General features: G+C 38.1%; 1 protein-coding gene across 1 annotated transcript; it reads right to left on the bottom strand.

Annotated features, from left to right (window-relative positions):
- Positions 1-241: 241 nt before the first annotated feature.
- On the bottom strand, positions 242-13,345 carry LOC113360202. Its single transcript, XM_026603737.1, has 5 exons — positions 13,112-13,345; positions 12,915-13,022; positions 12,688-12,741; positions 710-856; positions 242-616 (listed from the first exon to the last, which is right to left on the bottom strand). Exons 1-5 carry the CDS (start codon positions 13,343-13,345, stop codon positions 242-244), a joined length of 918 nt encoding a protein of 305 aa, XP_026459522.1.
- Positions 13,346-13,560: the final 215 nt, after the last annotated feature.

Here is a 13,560-nt window from a genome sequence, read left to right as displayed (position 1 = left end):
CAACAAGACCTTCTTGTCACTCCTAAGCTAATTGATGCTCGTTCGCCATTTTTGTACAGAATCTTAGATGCAATCAACTTTCAAATGTAACCATAGCTTGAAGCTTAAGTTAATTAAGTTTAAATTTATATTTGGTTACCGAAAGAAAAAAGAAAAGAAAACACTTGAGTTGAGATAACCAAGCTTATTTCACTACAAAAATAATTATGAGCTCAGACATTCCATCAGTAGCATTAATGTGCTAGCTACACATACCACCAGGTCCTCCATATGTCATAGCCATTTCCCAATCGCCTCCTAAATTACCAACGAACAAAATATTATAACAATCCAAGTTTGCATCATGCTTAGATTGTACTCTGTCTGGGTTTATGTTCGCAAGTTGTCCTTTATCGTCGATATATTTCATTTTCCTTATAAATGATGTCTTCGTATAATCCTGAAGTTGAGGTAAATATCCATTTCCCATAGGTGGTGTCTCTGTCTGAGGTTCTGCACCTGCTATACCTCCATATCGTACAACCGAAGCATTGTCTGCCAAATGCGTAAAGATTTCTGCTGGCCAATATCCTATTATAACGTTAAACATCAACCACCAGTTACCGGTTGTCGAATCCTGTTAATATATGAATAAAGACATTGGGCATCAAGTGATTACAAAATTTTATTTGTTCAACTTTTTGAATGAAACTAAATGATTCTCACTTACTCGATATACCCTAGCAGGTAGGTCGAATGCATGTTTTCCGTAGGTTGATGTTTGTCCTAATACTGAACCAAGAAATACCTGCTCATGAACTTGAACGAAGCCATAACAAAGTACATTGAAACAACCTGGTTGTTTACCACAATCCACCTATAGATTAAGATATAAAAACATTACTAACCGGAAATAATGCATCAATATTGTTTTAACTCTCCATAGATTAATATAACTATTTTCCCATTTTTTATATTCTAGATTGAAAATTATTATAAACAGAGTAATGGCAACTGCAAGATGAAACTTAGCTTATATAAAGACAACTCTCTTTATTGATGTTTAGAAAATCTCTCAAAACTAAACACAAGCTCTAATCTTCCTCATATGATCAACCACAACTTTGGTGATCATATATATATAGAACTATGAATTCCTTTTCCTAGTCCTATTACCTTATTACATGTCTTTCCTTTTCTTAGAACTAGATGACTTCTAATTCCCTTAGGATTAAATCAATTTCCTAATCTTGTCCTAACCAGCTTGTTAGTAACTTCTATGTTGAAGTTTAACCAACATTCTCCCCGTTAAGCTTCAACCTTACCCGTGACATATCTTGTACTTCAATCAATTGTCTCATTTCTTCAAACTTGATCCGAGCTAATGTCTTTGTCAATATATCTGCTTTCTGCTCAGTTCCTTGTATATGTTCAACGTTGATGATCTCCTTCTCGATACATTCTCGTATGAAATGATACCTTTTGTGAATGTGTTTCGTCTTCCCATGAAACACTGGATTTTTAGTGAGTGCAATTGCAGACTTATTATCAATCTTGATGAGAACTTTTTCAGGTTCTCTTCCTTTGATTTCACCCAACAGTTCTTGAAGCCAGATTGATTGTTAGCTGCTTCTGTTGCAGCCCTAAACTCAGCTTCACAGGATGAGAGGGCTACAGTGTCTTGCTTATGTGAACACCATGTAATAGGTGCTTCTCCTAGATAAAATATATGACCAGTTGTACTTTTTCCATCATCTTGGTCAATATTATGACTGTTATCACTATACCCAACAATTCCTTTTGATCCTCCTCGACCATACTTCAATCCACAGCTGATTGTTCCTCTTAGATATCTCAATATTTGCTTTATTACATCACCATGAGACTTGCGTGGACTCTGCATATAACGGCTTTCTACTCCCACAGAGAAAGCCAAGTATGGTCTTGTGTGTAACAAGTATCTAAGGCATCCAACATTTCTTCTATAACTCGTTGGATCAATCTCAGCTTCTTCTTGTGCCTTTGAAACTTTAAGTCCAAACTCCATTGGTATCTTAGTTGGATTACAATTTTCAAGTCCTGCTTCTTTCAGAATTCTCCTTGCATAAGTTTCTTGTTTAATCTGAATCCCATCTACTCCTTGATGGACTTCTATGCCAATGTAATAAGTGAGTTTTCCGAGGTCTGACATCTCAAACTTTGATGACATTTCTCTCTTGAACTCATTGATCACCTTTAGGGAGTTTCCAGTCAAAAATAGATCATCTACATAGACTGCAATCACAAGAAGCGTTCCCTTTTCTTCTCTTCTGTATACTGATGTTTCTTTAGAGCACTTAACAAATATGATTTCTCTTAAGATTTGATCTAACTTTGTATTCCAGGATCGAGGAGCTTGTCTTAGACCATATATAGCTTTTGATAACTTATAAACCTTATGCTCTTGTCCTTTTACTTTAAAACCTTCTGGTTGTTCAACATACTGATGAGTGCTAAAAAGTGCATATTTCTATATATTTTTCTTGACATTTAACTCATCTTTTGTGCATTAATTCTACATTTTATCCCATATTCTGTATTTTCATTGTTTTCAAGAATAAATATTTTTCTTACTTAATTTTGCATTTTTAGGTAATAAATAAAGATTGGATGAGTTGCGGAGCAAAAAGAGCAGAAAAGTAGTGAAAAGCCAGGAGGAATTACGCAAGGAAGCCGCGAAGAGTGATGTGCGGAAGACCAAAAAGCTAGGAATGGGCTCAAGAAGGAAGAATTGTTCTTAAAGAAGATATGGTCTTGGCATACCCAAGGCCCAAAATCCTCACCCAAACCCATTTTCTATATCCAAGCCCGTCTCGGATTTCAGCCGTCAGATCGAAGCATTTCAGCATCCTACGGTCGCTCCTATGCCTGTGCATCAAATCCCGATGATTCCGCTCAACACTACAACACCTAACCTAATCTCGCACCGTAGACTTCGTTGTATTTTACATCCTACGGTCGATACAAGCTGCTTCTTTCTTAGCCGTCCGATCCACCTACCATCTCCATATCCAGCGGTTTCAGCTCGCGGTACACCCATCTTGATACACCCGCTCAACACCTTAGCCATCGAACCCTATACCCATCGCCAAACATCCCCTTCCCCTTCTTCCATCGACCTCTCCTCCTCCATACCCTCTGCAGAAACACCCATACCGCCACCATCACCTCCACCTGCTACTTCCATACCTGCCACAGCCACCAAACGTCGCCATATCTACCACCATCACCTACCCTCCCTTTTTCCCCCTCTCTCTAGCCCCTTATTTCACTGATTTCTCACCATTCCTTTCTCTGAAACCCTAGGTGAGAAATCAGTAAAATAAGTGAGTCTATAGACGAATTCGAAGCGTGCAGGAAGGCTAGAAGGAGATGTAGCAACGTGGGTCGAAGTCAGAAACAACTTTCATCATGATTGGTGAGATGAATTTAAAACCCTAATTTTACTGTTTTAGGGATTTTTTGGGGAAGAACATATGGAACCCTAATTCATAGTTTTGGGTATAAATAGAGGAGGTGTTGTATGTGTAGAGGGTGTTCTTGGTTAGCCGAGATACCCCCTAATTGGGTCAATTTCAATTTCAATTTACTGTAATTTAGGGTTAATTTGTAATTTGCAATTTCAATGTCCTGTTGTGTTATGCTTTTTGCAATTCTATTTTTCACTGTTATGTTCATGTTCTTGTTATGTTAATGTTCATGTGATTCATCATGTTTGTTAAGTTCTAATTCACCACTAGGGTGAGAAGTCAACTGAACTTTGTTGGTTAGCCAATTGGGTTAGACCCTGTTGAGCTCAAAACATTTAGGTTAGTAACATTCCAAAGGTTCACTGGCTTGTGATTAGTGGTGCTTTAAACAGACCATTAATGCTAGGAGTTAGTCATAATCTAAGGGATTCACAAAGCCATATTAGTTAGAGACCTAGACCCTAAATGACCTGTGATTGCCTATGCTTTAATCAGATAGACAATGCTAGGGGTTATCCAAGGACTTTAGGTAGTTAACTAACCACATGACAGGGATGTAACCAAGGTGAACTAGCTAGGTGAAGGAGAATTCTCACCCATCTTCAGACACTTCCATCTTCAACTGTTTTGCTTGTTTTCTGTTTTGATTAAATTGTTCTTGAATTTTCTTTGTTTCTTTGCCTCTTGACTTCACTGCCTTTGGCTCACTGCCACTGAATCTTCTTTGGTTCTTTAGTTCACTGCCTGTCACTAGCTCAGCTATCTAGGAAACTTCAATACACCCCAAGTCTCTGTGGAATGATCCCTTGCTTACTTTCTATACTAAAACTTGGCCTTGTATACTTGCAAGAGTTTTTGTGTGTTTTCTAACCACACCAAGTTTTTGGCGCCGCTGCCGGGGACTTGGCGTTGTGTTTTCGAAGCATTCTTATTTGCTGTTCTCCTTGCATTTAGTTCATCTAGCCTCACTTGCATATTCATCTTGCATATTCTCTGCACTGCATATCTTGCATCATGCATTGCATTCTTGCATCTTAGATTAACTTGCTGTTTTAGTAGCTGCTGTGTAGTGCAGCTGAAAGAAACTGATCTTTGCTGAGTCCAGGTACCTGCTGTGAAGTGCTCCTGTGGAGCTGATGCTGCTGCTGACTGCTGCCTTGGCTGCCAAACTGATGTGCTGCTGCAGCTTTCTTTCCAGCTACTTCTCCTGATCCTGCTACTGCCTTGCTGCTGAGCTGCTATTGCTGAACTTGTGGTGCTGAACTTGTGGTGCTGCTATTGCTGCTTCTCCTGCTGCTGCTCCTGGTCTTGCTGCTGTGCCTCAGCTGTTGCTGCTGTGCAAAAGCAAGCTGCTGCTACCTCCTGCTGGTGCCAGGCCAAATCTGCTGCAACCCTTGCTGCCTGGTGCTAAATTGAACCAAGCCCAACTGGGCTGTAAGCTGCAGAAGGAGAAGAAATTGAACCAAGCCCAACTGGGCCTTGAGTGTTGAAGCCAAAGCTTAGGATGATCTAAAGCCCAACTGGGCTTTTGCAACCAAACTGAGCAGCTGGGCTGTGCTTCAAAGGTAAGCCTAAACCCATTAAGAGAACCCAACATGTGGGCTTCCATTTTCAATTTGTGGGCTTGTAATAATTTTTTCCATTTTTTTTGTTGGGCTTGTAATTTAAGTTAACTTTTGGGTTTGTATTTGAGCTTAACTGTGTGATTGTCCCTATCAAAATTTTGGGTTTCAAAAACCCAACAAACAACCTAAACAAGGTTAACTGAACCTACCAACTCAGCTGGGCTTCATTAGTTTCTGGGCTTACTAAAGTCGTTAGTGGGCCGTGTATCCAAACTCTAGGACGAAAGTTGGGCTCTGTTTCACAACAGTTCTCCAAACCCATTGCCTCACCAAAGCACAACCAAAACAGTGGGCTTATCCCCATAAAAACCAAATGTTTCCCATCAAAAACCAAATGTTTTTCATTCCCATAAAAACCAAATTTTTCCCAAAAATCCAAATCCCTTAAAAACCAAATTTTGAGCTTTGTAAACTCTTTACTTAGCCTTTGAGCCCAATCATGTATAGATCTTTTTCTACAGTTGGGGAATACAACGAATCCCTTAGAGAACTTGCGCGTGGACATACTTCACGTTATGAACCTCCCATAGACCATGATGTCAATAGTCATAGGAATTATTATGGACATTTTCAAAGTCCCGAGCTTCAATACATGAACCCTACTGACTATTCGCACATGCATCGTTTGCCACAACGTGAAAATGAACATTTTGCTAGTGCCTCACCCACACAATCATCTCTGATCGATCAATTAGAAGCTCGAATCGCAGCTTTAGAAATGCAATCACATGAGGAATCTGTCACATCTAATTTTCTTAGGCAACCTGAAATCTATGCATGTCCCGCATGTGATGGCTTAGACCACACTATTGCGAATTGCTATATTTTCCATGAATTTAGGCGGACTGGAGAAATTCCAAGGTTTGTAGAACCTACAGATTATTATGATGGTGGTTATTGGGACCATAATCAACCTTTTCAAGGTTGCGATCAACCATTTATAGACCCTAACGACCATGCACCCATGTATCAATCACACACAAGGGGAGGACGAACAATTTCACATGAGCCCTTGTATGCAATCTATAATGGAAAACATCAATCTCCTCAAACAAAACACTGCTAGTTTAGAAATGCATACATTGAATGATCATAGCAGCATTTTTATCCCTAATGAAATTAATTATCAAAATAGTGTTTTTAACCCTACTCATGATAGTCATATTGAACATGAACCTAATCTAGAGGTAAATGAGTGGAATAGAAACACTATAGTTTTTAGGGAAGGACACTCTTGTTTTGTTGAGGATGATAATAATTATGATATTATATTAGAAGAACATGTCTATACTGATGATGTTATGGAACCTTTGGGTTCAAATACATTAGGCTTCTCTGCCCAGACCTTAATGAATGATATCTCTTCTAGTATTCCATTTGATGTTTCCATTGAATTGCCGATGCATGAGGACAAATCTGTTGATGATGTTGATGATTCTGATTGTGGACTTGCTAATTTGATTGATGATTGTGAGCATGATGTGACATGTGTAGATGATTTAGGAGATTTTGATTTGATTGATAATGACGTGCCTATTCTCCTACATGAGTCACAATATGATGGCCTTCCACCCAACCTAGATTTGGTTTGTACCAATATTGTAAAACCAATTTTTCTGAGAATGCCTAATCTAGGTTTGGAACTGTGTGCTTCCCAAGTCCTCTTGGACTATTTTGCTTCTAAGTATAATACATTTGAGGAACCACAGTTGGAATTAGCATGTTTGCCCGTCCCTAGCACAGTTCACTTCGAGCTAGACCTTTTGCATGATGAACCCCCGAAACTGCGCGATTTTGTTTTCAAAATTATATCTTCTGTAAAATCCAGGTTTGGGGGTAGCTCATTTTGTTTCACAGTTTCACTTGCGTTTCTTTCCTATTATTATTTGAAGCTGTTGAAACCTCTGCACTTTGTCTTTTGGGTTGATCCTCAACTCTTTAGACTTTTGGTGTATGGTGAATTTTTTGTATATAATCCAGTAGATAAAATCTCTTAAAAAAAAAAACTTTTTTTTTTTTTTCCATTTGTATATACTTTGCTAATCCAATATGATCTCGGCTGAAATATGTTGGATTGTTTGCCTTGAATAACGGAGTTTTAATTCTGCTTTCGCCGAAATCGGGTATTCTCTCTCCTTTTACTCTACTCAGCATGTCCCTTTCCATATGTTGCATTTTAATTCTTTCCATATTTTGAAACATTGAGGACAATGTTTAGTTTAGGTTTGGGGGTATTTGATGAGTGCTAAAAAGTGCATATTTCTATATATTTTTCTTGACATTTAACTCATCTTTTGTGCATTAATTCTACATTTTATCCCATATTCTGTATTTTCATTGTTTTCAAGAATAAATATTTTTCTTACTTAATTTTGCATTTTTAGGTAATAAATAAAGATTGGATGAGTTGCGGAGCAAAAAGAGCAGAAAAGTAGTGAAAAGCCAGGAGGAATTACGCAAGGAAGCCGCGAAGAGTGATGTGCGGAAGACCAAAAAGCTAGGAATGGGCTCAAGAAGGAAGAATTGTTCTTAAAGAAGATATGGTCTTGGCATACCCAAGGCCCAAAATCCTCACCCAAACCCATTTTCTATATCCAAGCCCGTCTCGGATTTCAGCCGTCAGATCGAAGCATTTCAGCATCCTACGGTCGCTCCTATGCCTGTGCATCAAATCCCGATGATTCCGCTCAACACTACAACACCTAACCTAATCTCGCACCGTAGACTTCGTTGTATTTTACATCCTACGGTCGATACAAGCTGCTTCTTTCTTAGCCGTCCGATCCACCTACCATCTCCATATCCAGCGGTTTCAGCTCGCGGTACACCCATCTTGATACACCCGCTCAACACCTTAGCCATCGAACCCTATACCCATCGCCAAACATCCCCTTCCCCTTCTTCCATCGACCTCTCCTCCTCCATACCCTCTGCAGAAACACCCATACCGCCACCATCACCTCCACCTGCTACTTCCATACCTGCCACAACCACCAAACGTCGCCATATCTACCACCATCACCTACCCTCCCTTTTTCCCCCTCTCTCTAGCCCCTTATTTCACTGATTTCTCACCATTCCTTTCTCTGAAACCCTAGGTGAGAAATCAGTAAAATAAGTGAGTCTATAGACGAATTCGAAGCGTGCAGGAAGGCTAGAAGGAGATGTAGCAACGTGGGTCGAAGTCAGAAACAACTTTCATCATGATTGGTGAGATGAATTTAAAACCCTAGTTTTACTGTTTTTGGGGGAAATTTAGGGATTTGGTTTGTAAACCCTAATTGGGTGTCCTGGGTATAAATAGGGGATATGTATTATGTGTAGAAGGTGTTCTTGGTTAGCCGAGATACCCCCTAATTGGGTCAATTTCAATTTCAATGTCCTGTTATGTTATGCTTTTTGCAATTCTATTTTTCACTGTTATGTTCATGTTCTTGTTATGTTAATGTTCATGTGATTCATCATGTTTGTTAAGTTCTAATTCACCACTAGGGTGAGAAGTCAACTGAACTTTGTTGGTTAGCCAATTGGGTTAGACCCTGTTGAGCTCAAAACATTTAGGTTAGTAACATTCCAAAGGTTCACTGGCTTGTGATTAGTGGTGCTTTAAACAGACCATTAATGCTAGGAGTTAGTCATAATCTAAGGGATTCACAAAGCCATATTAGTTAGAGACCTAGACCCTAAATGACCTGTGATTGCCTATGCTTTAATCAGATAGACAATGCTAGGGGTTATCCAAGGACTTTAGGTAGTTAACTAACCACATGACAGGGATGTAACCAAGGTGAACTAGCTAGGTGAAGGAGAATTCTCACCCATCTTCAGACACTTCCATCTTCAACTGTTTTGCTTGTTTTCTGTTTTGATTAAATTGTTCTTGAATTTTCTTTGTTTCTTTGCCTCTTAACTTCACTGCCTTTGGCTCACTGCCACTGAATCTTCTTTGGTTCTTTAGTTCACTGCCTGTCACTAGCTCAGCTATCTAGGAAACTTCAATACACCCCAAGTCTCTGTGGAATGATCCCTTGCTTACTTTCTATACTAAAACTTGGCCTTGTATACTTGCAAGAGTTTTTGTGTGTTTTCAAAACCCCACCACATACATATCTTCTCGCAATTCACCATGTAAGAATGCTGTCTTAACGTCTAAGTGGTGAATTTTCCATGAGTTTGATGATGCTTCTGCTATTAAGAGACGAATTGTCTCTAGTCTAGCAACTGGTGAAAAAACTTCATCAAAGTCTATGCCTGATTCTTGAACGTATCCCTTAGCTACAAGTCTTGCCTTATATTTGTTGACAGTACCATCAACATTCCGTTTTATTTTGAAGATCCACTTAAGACCAATCACTTTTACCCCACCTGGATTATCAACTAGAAACCAAGTCTTGTTTCTGTTGATTGAGATAATTTCTTCTCTACATGCTTGTGTCCATTTAGTCGAGATCTTTGCTTCCTGAAAATTCCTTGGTTCATCATTAACAGAAAGTAGCATAATCTCACATTCTTCTGCAGCTTGAAGAACATAATCCTCCATATATTGTGGCTTTTGTATCTTTCTTGTTGATTTTCGCAGTGGAATGGGTTGAGTTATTTCATCGATCTCTTCTTCTTCTTCTCTTCTTCTTCTTCTTCTACTTCTTCGTTATTCTCAGTGTTTCATTATTCTCTTCTTCTTCTTGATTAACATCATTGTTTCCATTGGTATTGATGATTATGGGTCCTTCGCCTTCATCAATTACTTGACCCCATCTCATGTGAAACATTCCTGGATCCCTACTTGGTCCATCATTAGTTTCTTTCCAGTTCCAGTTTGCTTTTTCATCGAATACCACATCTCGACTCACTATCACTCTTTTCGTTGTTGGATTGAATAATCTGTAAGCTTTGGATCCAGGCTCAATTCCTAGATTCACAAGAGTCTGAGATCGATCATCCAGTTTCTTAAGAGTTGCAGAATCAACTTTTGCGTATGCTTTGCAACCAAACACTCTTAAATGATCTATGTTTGGTTTTCTCTTTCGCAAACTTTCATATGGAGTCATGTCTTTCAGAGCTTTCGTAGGTATCCTGTTTATTAGGTATGTGGAGTGTCGTACAGCTTCTCCCCATAGATAATTAGGTACCTGCATAGCCTTTAAAGAACTTCTTGTCATCTCCATTAGAGTCCTGTTTCTCCTCTCCACCACTCCGTTTTGTTGTGGTGTATATGGTGCTGTGAGTTGCCTTTTGATTCCATTTGACTCACAGAACTTGTTGAACTCTAAGGAAGTGAACTCTCCTCCTCTATCAGTTCTAAGCATTTTGACCTCCTCTTTTAACTCTTTTTCTATCAGATTTCTGAAAGCTTTGAATCTGTCAAATGCTTCACTCTTTTCTTTCATAAGAATAGACCACATATATCTTGAGAAGTCATCTATAATAACAAATATGTATTTGTTATTTGCAAGGGTTTGTGGTGTAATAGGACCACATAAATCAGCATGAAGAAGCTCTAATGGCTTTGAGGCTCTGAATGTTGTTGCTTTTGGGAAACCTTGACGAGTTTGTTTCCCAACTAAACATGATTCACAGATTTTTGCTTCATCATTTATCTGTGGTAGTCCTCGAACCATCTTGTTCTGAGACATTGCCTTTAAAGTTCTAAAGCTTATGTGTCCTAACCTTGCGTGCCACTTCCATGTCTGATCTTCCAGTCTCATATTCAGACAATGGCCTTCCAATCATGAGACTTATCTTGTAGAGTCTATTCTGTGAGCGTGAGACTCTAACTAAAAGTCTTCCACTTGGGTCATGAACTGTTAGATAATCTTGTCGCATTCTAACATCACATCCAACTTCTGTAGCTTGTCCTAAACTTAGAATGTTGCTTTGTAAGTTTGGGATGAAGTAGATGTTTGTGACAAGCTTTGTTCTCCGGTCTTGCTCTGAAATAGAATTGATCCTTTCCCTTCAATTTCTACAGAAGATCCATCCCCAAACTTCACTTGTCCTTTGATTTTCTCATTGAGTTCAGAAAAGTAGTGTCTCTTACCAGTCATGTGATTGCTGGCTCCATTATCTAAATACCAGATTCCTTCTTCTCCATCCTTTGATTCGTAGTTCTTTGGTATTAGTTTCCCTTCGTTTAAGAATACAACTTCGTGCATGAAAAGAGTTGTATCTGCTTCCCTTGTTTCATTCTTGTTTGTTTTCCATCTTTTGTATTCTTTCAGGGCATACAGAGGAGAAGTGTCCTGGTTTATCACATCTGTAACAAATAATGTTTGATCTATCCTTCTTTTCTTTCCCTTGGTTTTGATCATTCTGACTTGTTGTTCTATCTTGTGAGTTAAACCTTCCTCCCCTTCCTCGGCCTGTTTTTCTACCACCTCTTCCACGACCTCTTCCTCTTGTCGCAGAGTTTTGTTGGTAAGAGTTTGTGTACAAGAGTTTTCCTTGAGTTTCTCCATTGTTTTCTTCATCAAGGATTTCTCTTCATATGCTTTCAATCTTCCAATTATATCTTCATAGTCTTCTTTAAATCTAAGACTTGTTCGAGAGAGCTATGATATGAATATACTTGGATCTTGGTAAACTATTGAGAAACTTCTTTACCAGTTTATCTTCATCAATGGATTGTCCAAGTGACGCAGCTTTTGAGGCTATCTCTGATAGCTTTCCTAAGCTATCAATAGTATCAGTGTCTTTCATCTTCACTCTTTCAAATTCAGACATTAAGGTTTGCAGACGGGCTTCTTTAACTCGATCAGCTCCGAGATTACGTGCCTTTATTGCATCCCAAATTTTCTTTGAAGTTTCCTGTTCACCAACTTGTAGAACAAGACATTCTGGTATTGCTTGAAAGAGTAATCCAATGACAACATTGTTTTTGTCTGGGTCCAATGTACCAGGATCAATTGTTTCCCAAACTTTGTAGATTTTCATCAGTACCTTCATTCTCATGGCCCATACTGTGTAGTTTGTTGCGTTGAGGATTGGAACTTGTATTGATGGTGGCGTGAACTGTTTTGCACCCACAATGGTGGTTTCGTTTTCCATGGCTCAGAAACAAGTTCTGATACCAATTAATGGAAACTGCAAGATGAAACTTAGCTTATATGAAGACAACTCTCTTTATTGATGTTTAGAAAATCTCTCAAAACTAAACACAAGCTCTAATATTGCTCATATGATCAACCACAACTTTGGTGATCATATATATATATAACTATGAATTCCTTTTCCTAGTCCTATTACCTTATTACATGTCTTTCCTCTTCTTAGAACTAGATGACTTCTAATTCCCTTGGGATTACATCAATTTCCTAATCTTGTCCTAACCAGCTTGTTAGTGACTTCTATGTTGAAGTTTAACCAACACAGAGTAATAATAAATCTTTCAATTAATTAAAAATAAAGCATTTACAATAAGCTTCTTTAATCATCTCAGGCCATTAATACCGGTATATAAAGTTTTTTTTTTATACTCGAGAGACACGTACGATGTATATGCATATATATATATTCTGTAAAAAATACTATACATGTAATGAAAAAAAATGTTAACACTAATTAAATGTCTGTTTTACCGTCCAATAACCCATTAGTCGACTGTAGTTATCCTCGAAGATTGCAGGATATGCCTGAAAATAAACAAAAGAACGAAGGATTATAAGTAAATGTATACTATATATCAAGTAAAAATAATAAAATGAAAGAGTTATACCAGCCAAAATAATAAAAATAATAAATGTATACTATATATCAAGTATTGAATGCTTTTCTTTTCATTTTCCGGCCCATTCTCTATCCAAACTTGTGCGGTGCTAAATTGTTTCAAGTTTAATTCAAGCTTATGTGCACTTATAAGAGCTGCGGCTCCATAGTATGCTTTTCCCTGGCTAAGTTCTTCAACAGAGACAAACTACAACAGAAATAATACAAACATATTTTATATAGGTAGCTAAAAATACAATCCATAACTTAAAAAATGAACCTAAGTACATAACTTACATGATAATCCTTAGGCGAAGAAGTTGAACCATAATTGTTTGTACGGTTTGGATTGATCTTCTTCTGTAAGAGATAGCGTGCGTTGACTAAATCTTGTTTCTTTGTCCGACGGATAGGTAATGTTTCCGATGGGCATCGTTCGTTTTGAAACCCGTTATCTATATTTGGAACCCAATAACTAGATGCTGAAATGTTCTTACCGGTTGTTTCTTCTTGTATAAAACTTGGAACCATCTGTATCTTATGATCCTTGAGTAATGGATGGTCAAATGCTGGTTGCTTATAAATATTTATACAATCAACCGTGTCTCCATATTTGGTCTGAGGTTGTACATGCATATAAAAATAAATCACATAAAAAAACAAAGAAAATAAGGATAACTTAGGATGAAAAAGTAAGATAACTTTGAATCAAAAGTAGGGAAAAAAGCTCTTACCATGATAGTTTT

Source organism: Papaver somniferum, chromosome 3 (assembly GCF_003573695.1).
Source record: "Papaver somniferum cultivar HN1 chromosome 3, ASM357369v1, whole genome shotgun sequence".
In the NCBI taxonomy this organism is placed as follows: Eukaryota; Viridiplantae; Streptophyta; class Magnoliopsida; order Ranunculales; family Papaveraceae; genus Papaver; species Papaver somniferum.
Note: the sequence above shows the minus strand (reverse complement) of the source record. Positions and strands in the feature narration are given on the sequence as shown.

What these genes read in the sequence shown, in the direction of transcription:
- LOC113360202 (XM_026603737.1), bottom strand. Translation starts at nt 13,345, where the DNA reads ATGGTTCCAAGTTTTATACAAGAAGAAACAACCGGTAAGAACATTTCA. An exon ending in AACAATTTAGCACCGCACAA is followed by an intron (nt 12,742 to 12,914) that starts GTTTGGATAGAG and finishes GTTTATTTTCAG; the next exon opens with GCATATCCTGCAATCTTCGA. An exon ending in GACTAATGGGTTATTGGACG is followed by an intron (nt 857 to 12,687) that starts GTAAAACAGACA and finishes CTTAATCTATAG; the next exon opens with GTGGATTGTGGTAAACAACC.